Below are 19169 nucleotides of genomic sequence, written 5' to 3' on the forward strand. Positions count from 1 at the left end.
ACCGGCCCCGCGCGCACCCCCGCCGGCCGCCGCCTCACCGCCCGGTCATGTGACCCGCGGGCGCCGCCGTCACGTGAGCGCGCTACGGCGGCCGCCGAGGGCCGCCGCGCCCCGCGGCACCACGGGAGCTGTAGTCCGGCGCGGGCAGCGCGGGGGCGGCGGCGGCGGCCGGGGCGCCGTTCAGGGCCGGGGGAGGCGGCCGAGCCCCCAGCCGCTGCTCGTCCCGGCCGTCCCGGTGACAGCCAGCAGCTCAGGCTCCAGGGACAACTGCTGCCCTGGCCGGAGTAGCAGCCGGGTGCACCAGGGCAGAGACCAGACGCAGTCGGGACACTAGTGACAGGAGCCAGATCAGCGCAGAGGGGCAGAAAGGCTCCCGAGCTGGCTGCGAGGCCTGGCCTGGGGCCAGGCGCGGCAGGCGCCGCGCAGCGGGGAGCGGACCCCCTCCCTGCCACCCCCCACGCCGGGCACCCGCTCCCTGCTCCCGCCGCCTTCCGATGCCTGGGCACCGGGGGGCCTCCGCGAGGTCCAGGCCCGTGACCAGCACTGATATTTTGGGGTGCTGCAGAAGCCCCAGCACTTCTCAGCTGCTTGCATGGCCCTGACCCCGCTTGGAGGCCTCGGGCGGGCGCGGGAGCCAGCTGCGTGCCTCTGCTGGAGGCTCGTCCCCACCGCCCTCACACCAAACACTTTGGGCCAGGTCACGGAGCCGTTTGAGGCCTCCGTCTGGCAGGGGCAGAGGAGGAAGGAGCACAGCCAAGGGGAAGCAGCGGCTCCGGCTCCTTCCCAGTCACGGGCTTTTCCATGCTACGTGTTCCCTGGTCCTGACTCAGCGGCAAACGCCATCAGTGGCGGGCCGCAGGGACACGCAGAGAGCACCTGCCTGTGACTGAGCCTAGGACACATCCCGCAGGGTGCTGAGCCACTCCCGCTGGCGCCCAGCGCCTGCCACCCCACTGTTGGAGGGAGCTGAAGGTGCTCAGCGCCAGGACAGAGCCCTGCGAACAGCATCAGGGCTTTGGAAGGAAGCAGCTCGTGGGGAGCCCAGGCACAAACGCTTTGGTGTAAAAACAGCCCAAAGCTCTTCCCCCCGTGCAAACGGCTCGGGCTGCCTGGCGGCACGCTGGCCAGTCCCACACCTCCCTTTCAACTGCCTGTTTTTTTGTTTTTGTTTTTTGTTTTTTAATACCTGCTAGAGTTATAAATGGCACTATGAAGGGAGAGACCAGAAAAAAAAAGAGGTTTCCTCTCGGCCCAGAGCTTCTTTAATAGGAACGATGGGGCTGCGCATCCTCCTCGGGGGTGAGACCAGGGACATCACAGCTTGGAAGCGACCACACAGACGTGGCACCAGGCCAGGCTGGCCAAGGGGACCCCAGCTCATGGCACAACCACACTTTCCGCCAGCACGAGGTTGCTCAGCCCTGTCACCCGCTGCCACAGCCCCCGCAGCCGGGCCCACCGTGCTGCCGTGGCCCGGGGAGCCTGGGGAAAGGCAGCGCTGGGGAGCTCTCAGCTGGCTCCTTCAGACGCGCAGCTCCACGAGGAGACGTAGCAGCACAAGGGATGTGGGGGCAGCTGCTTTGACCTTCCCTCCAACACAGCCTCCGAGCCCCAAGAGAAGGTCCGCGCTGAGCTGCTTGGGGCTCTGGGGCTCTGGAGGGGCGGTGGCGCAGACGCGGGACGTGGTCAGCTGAGGCTACTTACTACAAAAGCTTCTGAACAGGCAGCGCTGCCGCGTGAGGATGAAATCCTGCAAGCTGCCCAGGACTCGTGTTGGCCGATTCCGAGAGGGGAGACCCCTGAAAACTGGGTTACAGCCTGCGAGGGGCGCAGTGCTGTAAGTGGGGTCAGAAGAGCTTTTGGACAAGCAGCAGCTGAGGCTGGTTATGGACAACGCAGGTGTCCCAGGACTGCAGCTGGGGCCCCTGCCTCACCTCTGTTGTACTCTGGCTGCCAAAATCTCTTTTATTTTTGCTCACCTCCTGTTCTCGTGCCACGAAACGCACCGACCTGCACTGCCAAGTCGCTGTCGTGTTCCCCCTGGAGCTGGTGGCAGCTCTTGGCTGTGGCAGCAAGTACACGGAGAGAAGAGGCACCGGGAGCTACCTCTGACTGCTGCCCTTGAGCCAGCCCACGACTGCCATGGGGATACGCCAGCCCCCAGGTCCCCATCAGCACCATCCTGGCCAGCACAGACACAGGGAATTCGTGACTATCTGTGGACATCTCCTCCAAGCGCTACCCCATCGCTGTCAGGGAGGAAGCGGTTCGTGTCTGCTGGGCACCATAAGCCAACTTTAACTACTGGGAGGCAACACCACGCCTGCGTGCTGTGGAAACAGGACGGGTGTTTCACAAGCAGCGCTCGAGACAGGCGCACTCGGCCCTGAGCACCCAACCCTGCAGGGAGGCATCGGCCAGCGTGAGCAGGGGGCCGGGGGGCAGCCCCCGGCCGGTTGCCATGCCGGCCACCTCCCCAGGCATGAGAGCCCGGCTCCAGAGGGCCAAGCCGGCCAGCTGGCCCACAAAGGCTTCTGAGGGGTCGAAGTCCCCGCCGACCTCGTCCTGCTCCTGGCCCAGCACCAGTGAGCCGCCGGCAGGAATCTCATAGCCCTGCCGGAAGCCGGAGCCGGCAGCCAGCAGCCTCCTGTCCACGTAGAAGCGGTACTGGCCCTGATCAGACGACCAGATGAGGCAGAGGTGGTGCCACTTGCCATCCAGCAGCGGCGCCACCGGCAGCTCCCGAAACTCTCCGTCTCCGATGATGAAGTGCACGGAGCCGGGGAGGCCCCTGTCCCGGCCGTGCACGACCAGCTTGCTGTCGTCGTCCTCGGTGGCATAGGACAGCAGGGTGCCGAGGTACGGGGCTGGGGTGCTCACCCAGGCGCACAGCGACAGCGCCCGCAGCCCCGCTCGCAGCCCGGTGCGGAAGACGGCCACGTTCTCCGTGGAGGCGTTGGGGAAGAGCAGCGTGGAGCCCACGTTGCAGACTGGGGAGGAAGAGGAGCAGCAAGGTCGCGGTCTGCCCCGCCAGCAGGGAGCACGCTGCCCCCCTGCCCGCTGCTCCGGAGCTCCCCCCCCCGGGCATCTGCCCCGTGGTGGGCAGGGGGCACGGCCACCCTCAGCCGACGGCACCAGCCCGCTGCAAACTGCCCCTGCCCTGCCCGCCAGTGCTGCCGCCACCACCGCCGGGGAGCAGCTGCTCTGTCGCCCAGCGTGGCTGGACGCAGCCTCCCGCAGCCGTCCCCCAAGCCTCCCGCCGGGGCCGCAGATCCGGGAATAGCCACGCCAGCACGCGCGCCTGCCGTGCCAGCCCGGGCCCCCGGCTGCTGCTGGGGTGCGCAGAGGCGGAGGGCGGTGGAGAAGAGGGGCTCGGGGCTGGCTACCGCTGAGGCTTGGGACATCCTTCCCAGAGCAGGACCAGCCCCGTAGGAGAAACTGGGGGCAGACGACAGCTCTGAGAGCCCAGACTCGCCTCGCAGCTCCTAACGCCCTTCCAAGGGAGGGCTGTACTTGCAGTGGACTGTGGAGCCTTAATTAGGCTGGAGGACACGGCGTATTTGCGTCACGCCACAGGACACGAGACGGTTCGGACCCGGAGGCTGCTGCTGGGGGAGGCAGCCTCCCCCACGTGCTGGGCGCAAGGAAAACCCCAGACGTACTCGTTCCCGGCTGCTCGGAGGCCGGCGGCTGCTCCTGGTGGATCCTGGCCAGGCTGGGGAGCGGCTGTCCGACGGCCGCCGGTCCCCACGCCACGTCCCGAGGGTGGTCCACGGCCTCTCGCCGGTCGTCCTCCTGCCGCAACCTCTCCCGCTGCCTGTGCCAGGCCTGCAGCTTCCTCGCCTTCGGTGGCCTGCCCGCCGCCGGCTGCTCTGCCGGCCGCTGGCGCCGGCTCGGCGGCTCGGCGAGGTCCCGCGCGGGAGCCCGGCCCTGCGGCTCCTGCTCCGGGGCGCCCAGCCAGGCGGCTTCCCGCAGGCACCGCAGTTCTTGCCGGTCCGGCAGCCGGCGCAGCTCCCGCCGCTCGCCCAGGGCGCCCACTTTGCCCTCCAGCCTCCTCACCTTCCTCCGCAGCCGCGCCGTGGCGGCGGCCACACGGGCCAGCTCGGCGCCCAGGGCGGCCCGCGAGTCGCGCAGGGCCGCCGCCGCCGCCTCGCCCTGCCGCGCCAGCGCCTCGAACCGCGCGTCGATATTGTAGGAGATGTTGTAGTTCCTGGCGATGCCCTGGAGGTGGGTCAGCGTCACCTCCCGAAAGCGGCGAAACTGCCGGAGAGACGGGGCTCTGGGTGAGCCAGCGTGGTCCCTGCCTTCCCCTCTAACCCCCCCCCGGGGCCATTTCCCACTCGGCACCCTGAAACTGTGTGTTGCAGTGGCACCGACGGCAGCAGCTCCTCCCGGCCCGTCCCTGCCGCACGGCCCTTCACCTGCTCCTCGAGTCTCCGGAGCCGCTCGAGGACCGGCTTCGCGGGCGGCCCCAGCGCCAAGCTGCCCTGCAGGCAGGTGGTGGCGAGGAGCAGGCACGCGGGCAGCATCCTCCTCTGCGGCGGCGTGGTGCAAAACAGGCTCCGGCCCCGTCACTCGCCTGCCTCTGTCTGGTGCGGCTGGGCCAGGCTCTCCGCCAGCCGGGGCTCCCGGTCCTCCCACCGCCCTGCCCGCAGCCAGCCTCCGCCGAGATGAGATTTGCAGGCGCCGCTTGTGTTTCTGAGCAGCCAAGTCTAGCAGCCGCGGCCAGTCGCACCGGCGGGAGCTGCCCCCGCTCCCCGCAGCGCGTCCCCAGGGCTCCTGGTCCCCCCGGGGCTGGTGCCGGGGCACCGCGCAGCGGCTGTGGGGCTCGAGGCACAGCTGAGGCTGAGGAGGGTGCCTGCTGCGGGGGCACCGGTGGTGCAGAGCATCCCATGCTCGCTGGGGCCCCAGCGTGCAGCCCCAGTGCACCCCAGCCGTGCATGGCAGGCAGGGCTGGGCAGCACGGGCAGGATGCAGCGGTGCAGGCAGGGCAGGGTGGGCACAACAGCGTCAACACAGCAGGGCAGGCAGGGCAGGACGGGGCGCTGCGGGAGGGCAGTGTGGGCAGGACACGGCCGGGCAGGGCAGTGCGGGCAGGACACGGCTGGGCGCGGGGCGCTGCGGGCAGGGCAGCGAGGGCGGGACGCGGGGCGGGGCTTGCCGGGGCGGGGCTTGCTGGGGGCGGGGCTTGCTGGGGGCGGGGCCGTGACGCGTCGCCCGCGGGCCCGCGCTCTACCCTTGACGCGCCCGGAGGAAGATGGCGGCGGCGGCGACCCTCGGCCGCCGGATCGCCCGGGCAGGTGCGGCCGCGCCGCCGGGGCGCCGAGCCGGCCCCGAGCCGCCCTCCCGCTCCGGGCGGCAGCGGTACCCCCGCGGCCCCCCGACCCCGCCGGGTGTCCCCCGCCGTGCGGCGGCGTTGTCCCCTGGGTCCCCCTGCCGTGGGTCCCCCGTGTCTCCCCGCCGTGGGGCAGGGTTGTCCCCTGTGTCCTCTTGCCGCGGGTCTGTGTGTCCCCCGTGTCCCCTCCCCGTGGGGTAGGGTTGTCCCCCGTGTCCCCTTGCCGTGGGTCTGTGTGTCTCCCGTGTCCCCTCCCCGTGGGGCAGTGTTGTCCCCTGTGTCCCCTTGCCGTGGCTCCTGCATGCCCCCTCCCGCTGTGGGGCAGAGTTGTCCCCCGTGTCCCCTTGCCGTGGGTCTGTGTGTCTCCCATGTCCCCTCCCCGTGGGGTAGGGTTGTCCCCCGTGTCCCCTTGCCGTGGGTCTGTGTGTCCCACATGTCCCCCGTCATGGGCCAGAGTTGTCCCCCGTGTCCCCTTACCGTGGGTCCCCTGTGTCCCCTTGCCGTGGGTTGGAGTGCCACCCGCCCCCACGTCCCTCTGCCGTGGGTTGGAGTGTTCCCGTACGCCCCCACCATGGCCGCGCGGGACAGTTTGGGGGAGCGCAGCCCCGCACCCCGCGCAGGGGAGGCCGGGGGCTCGGCCGCGTGCCCGAGGGCGCTGTGCGTGCCCGGCCCCACCTGCCTCCGCTCCCCAGGCGTGCTGCCCCTCTGCAGCCGGCCCCAGGCGTGGGGCAGAGCCGCCCGGCAGCCCCTCGGCCTCCTGCAGGCCCCTGGGCTCCTGCTCGCCCAGCGCCGTGCCTTCAGCAACAACAAGATCCTGGTGGAGCTGGACGAGGGCTCAGGTACGGCTGGTGGCACCTCTGCCGGCGTTGTCCTCGCCCCGTGGCGCGCTGCGGGGCACGGCTGCGGGCTTGTAAAGCCCCATGCCCTCTTCCACGCTTACCCCAACGTGGGTGGAGGGGTCCTGCCGCACGTGCGCCCGGCTAGGTTGTTGTGGCACGCGTGGCCCTGGGTGTGGAAAGCCTCCAAAGCCCCGGACGTTCCAGATGCAGCTGCTTAGAGAGAAATGTTTGGGGATGGGAGTCTCACCAGCCGCGGGCGCTTGACGTGCCTGGGGGCCGTTTGCGTGCCACGTGCGAACACCAGCTGACGCAGCAAGGTTGTCCCTGCCACGTTGGCTTGTCCCCAGCCGGTGGACCTCACGGCTCCGTCCCCTGCCCAGGGGCCCTGGCAGAGTGGCAGGAGCTCCTTCAGCGAGCAGCTATGGGGGATTTCTTTGTCCTGGCTGCCTGGAGTAGCTGTCATGGACCACGTCCCCGCACCGAGCAGAGGGGTCTCTCCCTGACGTATCCCAGGAGCCCGCTTTGGGCTGCCGGGCCCCTGGGCCCGTCCTCGCACTGTGCCCAGCTGGGTGAATGGTCCCCAGCCTGTAGCGGCAGCAGCACAGAGTATAAGCGCTCAGCTCAGGGGCTTTTGAGGGCCATTTGGGGTAGGGCAGTGCTATTTGGGAGGGGATAAGGGGACAGAGTCCTCCCCACCTGTCATGTCCAGCCGGACATGGTGGCACGCTGCCTGCGGGCTCCAAAGGCACAGTGTTATTCCCCGACATGGCTACAGGGTGTTTGCAGCGATAGCAGCTGGAAGTCTTGGCCTTGCCTAGCTAGCCCAGTGAGACAGGGACCTCTGGGCCTTGCCACCCCAAGGTGGCTGGGTTTTGGGACACCAAGCCTGGCCGCTGCCCTGTGCAGTGGACACCTGGTCCACAGTGAGCGAGCCGGGGCCTGTGGGCAGATCTGGTTAAAGGCAGTGCCTTGCCTTTGGTCCAGCTCTGGGGGCTCTTTGGAGAGCAGCCAAATAACTAGGACTAAAAAGATACGATCTGGGGCGAGTGAGGAAACAGGAAGGCAGACGAAATTCTCTTGAGTAAAACGAGTGTACGTGCAGTGTGTGCCACAGTGGCGAGGGGTTTCTGACGCCTCCATGTTTGCCATGACACAGGCATAGCCACAATGAAGTTTAAGAGCCCTCCCGTCAACAGCCTCAGCCTGGACTTCCTCACCGAGTTTTGCATAAGCCTGGAGAAGCTGGAGAACAACCGGGACTGCCGCGGCGTGATCATCACATCCGTACGTGTTGCCTTGGGATAGCGGTGCGAGCTGCAGGGCGGCTTGGCAGGCGCGGATACTGTTCCGTTGCTCATGCTTGGTCTCCTGGATCTCTGGTCAGAGGCACAGGAAGGCCAGGACACAGCTCTAATGAGCTCCAGAAACAGGGCCAGGGAAGGCTTGCAAGGGCTGTGCTCTTTCCTCCTTGTGCCTTTTCTAGCACGAGAACTACAATAAAGCACTGTTGTTGCTCATAAAAATCAAATCTGTCCATCTACAAACTTGGCAAATCCCTTGAGATCTTTTGGACTGCCTAAAGGGAGGCTCTAGGGGAAGCCAGAATTCATTTCCAGGCGTGATGTGCGTGCAAGGCCGTGCCAGAGATAGGACACGGCAGGTTTGGTGCTGCGTGACAGAGGTACCCACAGAGGGGGTCTGATGATGAGGAATCATATTGCAAGTACTGGATGATCCAGTCTATGGGAATGCTGAGGAGGTTGTTTCAGAACCCCAAAAGAGCCTGGTTTGTGTCAGCTTTCCCTCTACTCTAGGCCGAGTGCCTAGGGGGTTGAAGGTCATCATTGAGCAGTGATTCCCAGTGATGTTTGTATTTTTCTAATTCCAGGCCATCCCCAAAATCTTCTCCTCTGGCCTGGACATCACTGAGATGTGTGGGAAGAGCACGGAGCACTATGCCGAGTTCTGGAGAGCTGTGCAGGAGATGTGGCTCAGGCTCTACGGCTCCAACATGGTGACAGTCGCTGCAGTCAATGCAAGTTCTTTAGAGCTGCCTTCCTAGCTGCCCTGTGCGGTCTGACACTTGTTTGCATGATGTGGGAAGAGACTGACAAAAAAAAAAAACAGGTTTATCTGTACTGAAAGAAATACTGTGTTGGGATGTCAGGGCAGCATACATACCTGCTGGGCTGGTGCCCTGACATGTGGGAACGTGGGATGTTACAGGCTCTGCGTAAGCGATATGCCCGGCACAGGTGTCATTAGCAGCACCTTAGCTGCAGTGGAGAGCTCACCCAGCACTCGTGTCCCGCCGGCAGGGGCTCATTCTGCTCAGACTCGGTGGTGCTTTGTGCAGCCAGGGCCGTATCCTGACTCAGGAACTCGACTGGAAATCTGTCCTCCAGCTTGGAGAAGGAGGAGGAGGGTTGTAGGCCAATGTTGAAGTGCAGAGAGGTGTCAAAGGCAGAGCCAAGCGGTTAGGATAGAGGGAGTCTGAAGGATGTTTGTCGTGTTCCCACCTTCTACTTCCTCACTGGTGAGTATTATAGGAGTTGCCCAGAGTTGCCCTGCTAGTCATGGGGAGGAGACCAGGTTGGGGCTGTGCAGTGCCATAGATGCTTATCCTCAGCCCTTTGGGCAGCGATACTTCAGACCTGGCCAGTGCAATATGTCTTCAGTCCTTTGTTCCCTGGGTTTTGTCCCTCCGGTTGTGGTTCTTGCCAGCAGGGAACCATCTGAATGCCATTTGAACCTCAGGATCTGTAAATGTGTAATCGTTACCTGCTTGGGGTCTTGTTTTAGTTTTTCAGTGCAGTACCACTTTGGCAGCGCGTGGTTCTGCATCTATCGGCAGACCCTCTTTGAAGTGGCTATCCCAAGGCAGCTGAGTCTCTGACCAACCTCCTGTGTGCATACTGTGCAGGGCTAAGGAAGCACTGAGTCATGGCAAAGATACTCTCAAATCAAAGTTTACAGCTGGGAGGTATTACAGAGCCCCTGAACAAAACTGGTTTTGTGGCATTTAAGATTACAAACTCATAAGAGAATGTCTAAACAAATCTCCACTGCAGGGTTTGCAGCCCAGCTAAAGAGCAAAACTCAATGTGAACAAACCAGCTAGCCAGATTTTCAGTCTGGGAAAATGCAGGAAACAAAGAGAATTAAAAAAAATGAAAGGATAAACTCTGGTAAACCTATCGGAAGTCGTCTTTGGTGGCTGGTTTTGTTCTGTTTCTTACACTCTTTCAAATCAGCTGAGCAGGGACATCAGCGCTGTCCCTGGCAGCTCCATCACTCTTTGCCTTCTCTATTCTGGAGGAAACGACAAGGCTGCTGGGGTAGGATGCCAGGAATATTTGTAGCTAGAAATGAGGATTGACCTGAACTTGCTCTTTCCTTCCCTTTGGCAGGGATCCAGCCCAGCGGGAGGCTGTCTGGTTGCCTTGTCGTGTGACTACAGAATCATGGCGGAGAACCCCAAATTCAGCATTGGCCTGAACGAAGCACAGCTGGGCATTGTGGCTCCCTTCTGGTAGGCCAGTGTCTTTCACTTCTAAGCTCATGTGCTGAGTTCGCCTTCAAGGGGGTTATTAATAAGCTTTAATTGTTCATGAAGATGTAGTTGTATGTGGCCATTGCAGGGGAGTGATCAGGTAGTCGTAGTTACAGGACACAGCCCACTCAGCACCTCATTTGTCTGTCTTGTCCTGTACATGTCTGAAACCCTGTCAGGTTGCAGAATGATCTCACACCTTGTTTTGCAGCCTTCACCAGCAAAGACCTCAGTTTCTGACTCTGCATTCTGCTCAGAAGCTGATGCCAGGAGATCTCTATGGTCGAGCTCAGTCTGAGAATAGTTTCCTGTGGCTGCTAGCTATGAACCTACCAAATCCCATAGCTGTAGAGAAGACCTCTCAAAGCATAGGAAGTTAATATATTGAGATACAGACCTCTTGACTTTGGCTGCCCTAAGAGCGTGTAAATATACTGTTGGAGAGTAGCTTTCACTTCATGGCAAGGGGGCGCAGCTGGGACCTGGGCACTCGGAGTGAATGGAAGAGCTCTCAGGGAAAGGGCAGGGGACTCTGACAGGGTAACACTAAAAACGGCTCCGCTTGCTAGATTTTGCAAAAAGCGCGTTGGTGGCTTTGCCTCGCTGAGGTCGTAGCTGTGATTTGGCGATCCCTGCCTGGGGAGTGTGACCAGGACACCAAAGCAGAGGCTCTGGGGTGAGCAGTGCTCTTAGCTTTGATGTCTGGGTGCAGCTGCTGCTGGGTGTTTCTTTGCCTAACTGTGGCTATTCCTCTTCTCTCCTCTCCTGTAGGTTTAAGGATGCGTTTGTGAATGTTGTGGGATACCGAGTCGCTGAACGCTCCCTTCAGCTGGGCTACCTTCACCCTGCGCCTGAAGCCCACAGGATTGGCCTAGTGGACGAGCTGGTGCCAGAGGAGAAGCTACAGGACAAGGCTGCAGCCGTTATAGCGCAATGGCTGGCTCTTCCCGGTAAGACAGGCACCTCCTCCCGCAGACTTCTGCTGCCTTTCAAGATAGTGATCAACACAGAAGGAGGGATCTGAACTGTGTGAGGAGGACAGGTACTGAGGCTGGTGCCTGGGAGCTACATCACAGCTGCCATTTAGACTGAACGTGTCAATGGCTGGGAGGTGGGAAAGCTCAGCAGAACATTCCAAGCAGCCTCAGGCTAACAGAGATGTGCTCACCAGTGGGCCTGGGCGGGAGGACAGGGTGTGCTGGTGCACAGGCTGCTTGGCTCCAGTCCAGCTCGCTCTGCCAGCTCTGCAGAGTTGATCTGGAGGTGTATGAATTCCAGGTGAAAACCCTGCCTGGACCTCTGTGTCTGTTGGTGGAGATGTCACCAGCATATAATCTAATACTGCTCTGCTGGAAGGAGAGGAAGATTGTCGCGGAGCTGAAGGAACAGACCATGTCCTCTGGGAACAGGCAGGGTGTGAGTGCCCAGGTGGCTGGTCACCCTGTGTTTCAGAGGAGTGATTTGGATCAGCTCTTGGCATTGTGCAGCCACTGAGCTGAGGGTGGGGATGAGGCATTAGGACAGACAGCAAATGTGAACATCAAGTGCTTGTTTGAGCTGCTTCATGATAGGAAGCACAGGATTCCTGGGGCAGGGAGAGGGCTGTCCTCTCCACGCTCCACAGCTAGATCTGAATTATCCCATCGCATGCCACATCCAAAGCTCTGCAGTGGGGTGCAACTACACATCAGTCTTTGGCTCTTCCTTTCATAGAAATCTGAGTGAAACTGGGCACAAATGGACAGGTCCCAGGACTGTTCATTACTATCCCTACCTGGAAGAGGATCCCTAAATCTCTGGCCCTGCTGCCCTGGGATGAGAGTGAAAATAATTGGTCCTTGGCCCCTGGCAAGGGGGCATGTCTCTGTTCTACCCTCTCCTGGCTTCCAGGAGGCACCATGCAGATGCATCCGCAGAGCCCTAAGCCAGAGCCAGCGAGAGTCTGTCTGGGTGGATCTGTCCAGAGCACCTAGGTGTTGCGCAGAGGAAGGGATTCTGGGTTCTCGGTGTGTGTAGTAGGTCATTATGTCACCTTCACCATTGCCACTGGGAGCACATGTACAATATCAGCACAACAAATTTGCGGCTGCACCATTTTGCGTTGCTGTGTGTGCGAGCAGATGTGTGCTCCGGCCTCCATCAGCTGAAGCAGCCAGTGCTGTTCTATCAGCATCCATTTATCAGTGCCAGATTATGCTGGCTAGGAGTGGGGAATCACAGGGACAGCCCAGAAACTGCTGTTGGGATGAGCTTGAGGGGACAGTGCTGCTGGCTTTTGTACAGGGTGTTTGACAGAAGCAGACTGTCTTGCCAGAGGTCAAAAGGGTAGGGTTGGAGGAGCTTAGAGCCGGGGTAGTTTCATGTGACAGAGAATTTAGTTCGATTCACAGATCACAATTTATTATATCAGAATTTATCCAGTTCAGCTTCCAGCTAGTGGATTTGTCTTGTGCCTTTCTCTGCTGGTATAAAGAGCCGTTCAGTGTGCCGTAGCTCCCCTTCTAAGGTGCTTGCACATGGTGACAGTGGCCACAAGCTGGTTGCTAACAGTGGGGCCATGCACGTTCCCCATCCTCGCTCTTCTCTCCACAGACCATGCCCGTCAGCTCACCAAGTCTATGATGAGGAAGCCAGTGCTGGACCGCCTGGTAGCTCACCGGGAGGAAGACATTCAGAACTTCATCAGCTTTATTACAAAAGAGTCCATCCAGAAGTCGCTTCGCATGTATATGGAGATGCTGAAGAAGAAGAGCTGAGGAGGCAAGCAGCTGCGGCCTGGTCCCAGGAGCTTGCGTGACCCTCTGAAATGCTGCAGTAGCTGTAGACTTTTACAGTGAAGCCCTCTGTACTGCCAGCAATCAGCGATGTGCTGCCTGCTCCTGTGGCCACCCCCACCACTCCTTCCCATTCATACCCATACAGTGCCTGACACCACTGTTGCCTTTCCTGAGAGCAGGGAGAGCTGTTTGCTCAGGTCACCTGAGGAACGGAAAAGGAGAGCATCTGACACCAGTGTGGCCTGAGCCCGCTGATCTTGGATAGTCTCCTCCTTTCTAATGTCAAATTGTGAAAATGAGATTTGTCAATAAAGCCCTTTTTTGATGAGGCAGGAGGTGGATGCTTCGTTTCCGAGTCTGTCTACGGTCACTGCTTCGTGATGGCAGGGTGGTTCCCTGATGTTGGCCTGTCCTCCAGGCTCTGGTTCATAATGGGTCGGGAAGGCTCTGCCATGAGCGATGTGGGCTGAGGGGCCTCGGTGTAGCTGGAATCGGGCTGTGACCCTTCTCCAGGCTGTCCTAGGGGCAGCCCGCACACAGAGCTCATGGACAGGGCTGCGGTGGGTCCCTTCATGGCGACCAGTCCTGGGAGCTGGAGCCGGATCATGGTCTGCGGCAGCTGGAAGAGCTCAGGCCGCCAGCTTGACTTCAACTGGGTAATGGTCACTGACCGCCAGGGCCTATAGGAGAGCAAGACGTGGGGAGAAGTAACGTGAGCGTTTGGCAAGCCCTGAGCCCCTCACAGCACCAATGGAGCAGGCAGCGTGACAGTGCCCTCCATGCAAGACTTCTGCCTCCCTGAGAGGGACACAATGTCCCCAATCCCAGGGAGGTCAACACATGAGGCTCCAGTTTTGGATCTTCTCAAGAAGAGATGTCCAGGTGTGGTCTGTGCTGTGTATGTGTGCAGGCAGCTTGGTGCCTGCGCTCCCAGGACCTAGGCTATCTCAGGAACTCTGTGCTAAGTTGCTTTGGAGCTGGTTGAAAACCTGCTTCGTTTGCCCTAAGGCATGGAGTCCTAACATACCTGCTCCTACCTATGAAAGGCCATGAAAAGGCCCTGCCCCGAGACTTGGCCCATGTGCAGTTTCCATGCGGAGACAAGCAATAATCCAAAATCACCCCTCGTTTTCCCACCTATGGGTCCTTCAGCACCCAGAGCTCCAAATTAACTGGTCAGGTGCTGGCTGCTGCGTCTCAGGAGAGGAGAGTGCCTTACGCAAGGAGCCGTGCACATCTCTGGTGGCTTCTTGGGAGCTCGGCACTGCACAGAGGCAGATGCGCCAAGGAGGCAAGGCGCCCTGCACCTAGCTTGGAGCTGGAGCACCTTGAACTTTGGAGTTGTTACTGAAATGCAGTTGCTACATCGTTACAGCCCGGGGCCCTGTCTAATACTTAACGAACGCTGGCAACCAGCATGGTCTTGGCTGCACCAAGGGCTGCCCAGGGCCAGCTCAGCTTTGCTACCTGCTTGAGTCTCTGTTTATCAGCCTGGCTCACCTCCTCCTGCTCCAGTTGGAAAGCACGCTGGAAATTGTAAACGGTAGCCGAGTTTGGCACGACGCTTCTCTTCAGCTTGGCACCGCACGCCACGATCCTGGAAGGAAGCAAAGCTCGGTAGGGCCTGCTCTCACCTCCGCTCCGTGCCTCCCCACGTCACCCCAGGAGAGGCCTCCCCAAAGCTGCGGGCCGTGGGCTCTGCCCCCACGTCCCCGTGGGGACGGGGCCCCAGGGCAGCAGACCATGCAGGCAGGGAAGGGGGATGTGTTGCCAGCTTGGCGGTCACCTGTCATAGGCACAATGCGACTTCCCCACGGTCGTGTCAGTGCTGTCAGGGAGCAGCCACTTGAAGATGTCGCTGGTGCGCAGGCGGATGGAGGACCAGTCGTCTTGTCTGACGTATGAGCAGTCGGCGTTGAAGTCCCCCAGGAACATGATGTTCTGCAGAAAAGGCAGAGCAGAGGGTGGGCACTGGTGGTGTTGGGCTGCTCTCTGCACCCCAGTATCAGCCATACCCTGGAGACCCCCCCCCATCTCTGAGCCTGGGCTTTGCCCTGGAGAGAGATGTAGCTCTGAAACGCAGATGGAGCTGCAGACATGAGCTGGAGATGTGCACCACCATGGGGGTGAGAGCCCAGTTCCGATCAGCCCCAAGGTGGCACAGGTACTGCTGGTGGCCAGAGGCTTGGTCTGGGTCCAAAGGGACCTCAGAGAGGGTCTGTGTCTGTCCTTCAGCGCCGCCCCCAACCCGCTGTGCCCGCACAGCCCCACGCTCCTGTCCTGCTCACGTCGGTGTCCCACTTGCTGACGATGGCCAGGTAGACGTCGTAGAGCGCATCAATCTCGGCCGCGGCGGCGTATGGCGCCGAGTGCAGCGGCACCAGCACGAACTCCTCTACCTCTGCCAGGGAGAGAGCCATGAGCTGGCGTGGCCATGGCCCCCCGTCACCTGCCCCAAGGAGGGGACCAGCCCCGGCTCTTCCCCATGCTCACTCGTGCGGGGTGATGACACCCTCAGGATGAACGGCTCCCGGCTGAAGACATCCTGGGGGTCCTCGTACTGGTAGGTGTCCACCACAGACACAACCTCCGTCCTGGCAGGCCAAGGCAATGGTGACGCTGGGGCTCCACGTGGCCCTCGGGGTGCCAAGCTCCGCTGTGGTCCATCCTACCACTGTGGCTTTGGCACCCTGAGCCCCAGCAGGTGACGCAGGCCTGGACCGGCACCCACGTCTGGGCCCCCAGGCCTCTCGCCATGTGGCTGTCCCCCGGGGTGGCCCTGGGGCAGCAAGTCGTGGGGCCAGCCCCGTTACCTGTAGATGAAGAGGTACATCTCCTTGTAGTTCTCCCTTCCCAGGGGCCCGCTGATCTCATAGGCGTACGGGAACGTGGACGCACTGCGGGGATGAGACATGATGGCAGGAGCATGACATGGCTGGCACAGCGCTACCTGCCTGCTCCTGGCGTGGTTGGTCCCACGCTTCCCTGGCCACCACGGCTCTGGGTTGACACCGGCTGGTCCCATGCTCCCCTGGCCATCACAGCTGTGGGTGGCACTGGCCAGCCCTGCTGTCCCCAGTCCCCAGCCCACTGCAGCCTTCCTGCTAGGTGACACGGGCTGCAGTGGCTCCAAGCCACCCTGCTGTCCCTGCCGTGCACCACCGTGGTGGCACCTCAGAAACACTTGATGCCTTTAAAGAAGACAGCAGCAACCTCCGCCCCAGCCCCAGCCCTCACCGGGCAGAGGGACGCCTCCGCCAGCGGAGCGATTCGATTGCTGTGGTCCCCCTCTGAGCCCACGCACGGCTCGGAGCAGCCCAGCGCCCCGCGGGGATCAGCGCCCCAGGGCAGAGGCACGTCCCACGTCCTGCCGGCGCGTTGGGGGCTGGGTTTGCTGGGGTTTCAAGCTGTCACCCGCAGGTGACCACGGGGCCTCCACACCCAGCAAAGGGCTCTTGGGGCCCCATCTCACCCTTCATCTTCCTCTTTGCAGCCTGAAGAGCCGACCTGCTTCCCATGGAGGGCCAGTCCCCACCTGCAGTCACCTCCTTGCCCTTCCCCAGGCTTTTTCCCATTTGGCTGGTTCCCCGGCTCCTCTCCGAGCTAGGGGAGAGCTGCCAGTCGCCCGCTCCCGCCACCCTCCAGCAAGGGTTTCGGACTGATTCCCAGACTCTGGTCCCACCTATCTTATGGTACTTTAAAGCTTTTGGGGGAGAAAAAAAAAACAAAAACAACACACTTCTGCACTTTTTGCCTTTCACTGCTCACGCAGCTTTGTGCTTCCTCCCTAATTTTGAAGCCACGAGGCACCTGGGGCGCCAGCGCAAGTTGACTTGTTTGCTCTGAGCTGAAGCTTTCTTGCTGCTCCTGCGCAGGCACAGCTCATGCTGCTCCTCCAGCATTGCTCCCTCAGCCAGGGCACGGTCCCTTACCTCCTGCCACAACCAAGGGATGCCAAGGGACACTAAGGGATGCCAAGGGACCCTAAGGGACACTGAGGGATGCCAAGGGACATCAGGAGATACCAAGGGACACCAATGGATGCCAAGGGATGCCAAGGGACGCCAAGGGACACCAAGGGACAGGGCCACCACCCTCCCATGCCACGTTGCAGAGCCCCAGCCTCGCTCGTACCTGTTCAGCTGTTCCATGAGCTCAGTGACAGCGCTGAGGTCCGAGTCCCGCACCTCCTGCACCAGGGCAATGTCGTAGCGGATAAGGATCTGCAGGAACCATGGCCCTGGTGAGGAGCAGCCTGGGGCTGGCTTGGGGCCATCACTGGCACCCAGCTGGCACTTGGGGTGGGGCCACCCACTCCCAGTGGGGACCCCGATGCCAGCATGGGGTCCAGCACCTGGTGGCCTGTGCATCCCTCAGGGAGGGGGACAGATGCCCCCGTGGAGGGCTCAGAGGTGCCATGGGGTGGCCCTGTCCCCTGTCCTTCCTTGTGCCCCCCCCCCCGGGGCATCCTCAGTGCGGGCCATGGTCTCATCCCTACGCATCTCTGAGCGTTTCCTGCCTGCCCCAGCGCGTGCAGTCCATCCCCACAGGCAGCCGCACGCGGGCCTTACTCACGTCGACGAGGATGCCTGCGACGGTCCAGTCGGACATCTTGCTGTCGCCGAACGCCTGGACATTGAAGGCGCCGATCCGCAGCGTGGCAGCCGCGCGCGGCAGGAGGGCCACGGCCAGCAGGGCCAGCGCCAGCAGCCCGGTGCCCATCCTGCTGGGGAGGGCCGCCGAGCCGCGGGGATGTGGCGATAGGAGCCGCATTCCCGTGCCTCAGCCTGGGAGGCGCCTCGGGGCTCGGGAAACCGCTTCTGACATGGGAATGGAGCAAAAAGAGCTACTTAGGGTGCGTAGGAGCCAGCACTCTCCCCAGGTCCTGTGCTCCCGTGGTGCTCCTTGCCCGTGCCGTTGCCAGGGTTAGGTGCAACAGGTTCCCAGGACCCCGTCATCGAAGAAGAAGGGAAGGACTCGTCCGGGGCCATGCAGGGAATCAGCTGCCCGCCTAGGGGGACCCCAGGAGCCCCAGTTCCCTCTCACCACATCAAGCACCAGGAGATACTCGTGGAGAGCTAAGTCCAGGCACAACGCGCCGGCCAAGCCTGCAGAGCTGGCCCGGGCTGTTCGTCAGGTCCCTGGTCCCCGAGGGAAATCAGCCGGAGCTGCCTCGGCTCCCGCCACCGTGCCGGAGCGTGGCTGGAGGTGAGGCCGCTCTGGAGGCTGAACCCTCCTCCTCCACCTCGAGAGCCTCTTGCTCAGGGCTCTTCCGAGAGCCCCCGCTGCCGAGCGGCACCGCTGTGGGGGACACCTGCTCCCAGCCATGCTGTGTCCCACTGGGGACAAGACCAGAAGTCTCCAGGGCTTCGGATTTGCTCCCTTCCTAGCTCCCATCCCCCGGGACCATCTCAGTCCGATGCAAACCCCACCTTGAGCCCCCCACAATTCTGCAGCCTTAAATTGTCCTCTCCTGACCCACCTCTGCATCTGCTGTTCCCTAAAGCTCGGTGCCTTTTGGGCTTTCCGTGCTGGGTTTGAGCCCCTCAACAGTCAGGTTAAGAAAGTTAGGAAGGACCAGCTAAGCCTCGTTCCTCCAGCGTCTCGGCTGGACCACGAGCGCTGATCCACTTTCCCACCGGCACCGTGGAAATAATACTAGTCTCAGCCATGCACCGGTCTCGATGCAGCTGCCAAACACCCTGACGGCAACCTGAGCCCCAAATCGAAACCTCGTCATGGGCATCCGGCCCCGTCCTTACCGTGCTGGGGTGTGGAGCAAGCAGGCTGGCGCGGCGCGTGGAGCAGCTCTGCCCTCCCGGCATCTGCTCCGGCTGTTTTATTCCCAGCTGAGGTGTCAGCAAAGCAGGATGAGCTGGACACCCCGTGGATGTTTCGGCATGGCGTTTGGGTGTCTTCCTCCATTGGGAAATCACCACCTACATCTTGGCAGGCTGGGGCCAGCGTCACCACCTCTGAGCCAGCCGTAAGGACTGCCGGGCAGGGAGGGGACCTGCCCCGTGCACCCCGGGGGACATCCCGGAGGAGCCGGGGGAGCTGGGAGCCAGGGCAAAGCAGCAGCGAGCGCGAGGCGGGCTGGGAGAACCGGCCTCCAGCGCGGGGCCTTCAGGGAGAAAAGGAGAGCGCGGGGGCCACATGCTGCCCCCCGGCCGGAGGACAGCCCGGCACCGCGGCCGAGCGGGAGGCTGCGGCTGTGCCGGAGGCGTGCGGGCCGTCTCAGTGGCCACCGGCCAGGGCCGGGCGCTGCCTCATGGCCGTGCTGGGGTATGTGATGCAAGCCGGGCAACAACAGCTAATGGCCTTAATAGAGGTGACTCAGCCCGTTATGAGTTTCTCGGTAGATGGGATAATTAGAAGGGAAATAAGGACAGAAGGAAATGGCACGTCAGGTGGGTCACGCGGGCCGAGCCCGCGGCGGCCCGAAGCAGCCCCGGTGGGCTTCCGAAACGGCCCCCGCGGGGCCCCCCGGGGCGACGGCTCCTCTTGCCGGGGCTCGCCGGGTTCGGGCTCGCCGGCGCAGTGTGTCGTGGTGGGGGGTGACGACCCCGGGACGACGCGGATGAGCCTTGCCCTCGGCGCTGCAGCTCGCTGCCCCCTTGCCCGCCGGGCGCCCGGGGCAGTCGCAGCATGGGGAACGGCACCCG

The 19169-nt window shown here is 62.3% G+C and overlaps 3 protein-coding genes across 3 annotated transcripts; 1 reads left to right on the forward strand and 2 right to left on the reverse strand.

Moving 5' to 3' along the window:
• Positions 1-1300: 1300 nt before the first annotated feature.
• Positions 1301-4628, reverse strand: PTX4 (pentraxin 4). Its single transcript, XM_062588589.1, has 3 exons — positions 4422-4628; positions 3663-4260; positions 1301-2990 (listed from the first exon to the last, which is right to left on the reverse strand). Exons 1-3 carry the CDS (start codon positions 4527-4529, stop codon positions 2353-2355), a joined length of 1344 nt encoding a protein of 447 aa, XP_062444573.1. The 5' UTR covers positions 4530-4628; the 3' UTR covers positions 1301-2352.
• Positions 4629-5202: 574 nt separating this feature from the next.
• Positions 5203-12839, forward strand: ECI1 (enoyl-CoA delta isomerase 1). Its single transcript, XM_062588079.1, has 7 exons — positions 5203-5300; positions 6028-6174; positions 7331-7458; positions 8063-8209; positions 9585-9706; positions 10499-10677; positions 12320-12839. The coding sequence occupies exons 1-7, from the start codon at positions 5258-5260 to the stop codon at positions 12481-12483; spliced, it is 930 nt and encodes a 309-aa protein (XP_062444063.1). The 5' UTR covers positions 5203-5257; the 3' UTR covers positions 12484-12839.
• A 294-nt stretch (positions 12840-13133) lies between these two features.
• On the reverse strand, positions 13134-17226 carry LOC134147338 (deoxyribonuclease-1-like 2). Its single transcript, XM_062588399.1, has 8 exons — positions 17080-17226; positions 16639-16727; positions 15318-15401; positions 14998-15098; positions 14793-14905; positions 14291-14445; positions 14005-14101; positions 13134-13184 (listed from the first exon to the last, which is right to left on the reverse strand). The coding sequence occupies exons 1-8, from the start codon at positions 17224-17226 to the stop codon at positions 13134-13136; spliced, it is 837 nt and encodes a 278-aa protein (XP_062444383.1).
• Positions 17227-19169: the final 1943 nt, after the last annotated feature.

The sequence above is a fragment of the Rhea pennata genome, chromosome 15 (genome assembly GCF_028389875.1).
Source record: "Rhea pennata isolate bPtePen1 chromosome 15, bPtePen1.pri, whole genome shotgun sequence".
Lineage (NCBI taxonomy): Eukaryota > Metazoa > Chordata > Aves > Rheiformes > Rheidae > Rhea > Rhea pennata.

Excerpts from the sequence above, each read along its gene's own strand:
- PTX4 (XM_062588589.1), bottom strand. The coding sequence starts at position 4,529 with ATGCTGCCCGCGTGCCTGCTCCTCGCCACCACCTGCCTGCAGGGCAGC. Across the intron at positions 4,261-4,421 it reads TCCGGAGACTCGAGGAGCAG|TTTCGCCGCTTTCGGGAGGT; the intron begins GTGAAGGGCCGT and ends TCTCTCCGGCAG. Across the intron at positions 2,991-3,662 it reads CTCCGAGCAGCCGGGAACGA|TCTGCAACGTGGGCTCCACG; the intron begins GTACGTCTGGGG and ends CTTCCTCCCCAG.
- ECI1 (XM_062588079.1), top strand. The coding sequence starts at position 5,258 with ATGGCGGCGGCGGCGACCCTCGGCCGCCGGATCGCCCGGGCAG. Across the intron at positions 7,459-8,062 it reads GCGGCGTGATCATCACATCC|GCCATCCCCAAAATCTTCTC; the intron begins GTACGTGTTGCC and ends TTCTAATTCCAG. Across the intron at positions 10,678-12,319 it reads GCAATGGCTGGCTCTTCCCG|ACCATGCCCGTCAGCTCACC; the intron begins GTAAGACAGGCA and ends TTCTCTCCACAG.
- LOC134147338 (XM_062588399.1), bottom strand. The coding sequence starts at position 17,226 with ATGGGCACCGGGCTGCTGGCGCTGGCCCTGCTGGCCGTGGCCCTCCTG. Across the intron at positions 14,906-14,997 it reads GGTGTCATCACCCCGCACGA|AGGTAGAGGAGTTCGTGCTG; the intron begins GTGAGCATGGGG and ends TCTCCCTGGCAG. Across the intron at positions 14,102-14,290 it reads TCGCATTGTGCCTATGACAG|GATCGTGGCGTGCGGTGCCA; the intron begins GTGACCGCCAAG and ends GCTTCCTTCCAG.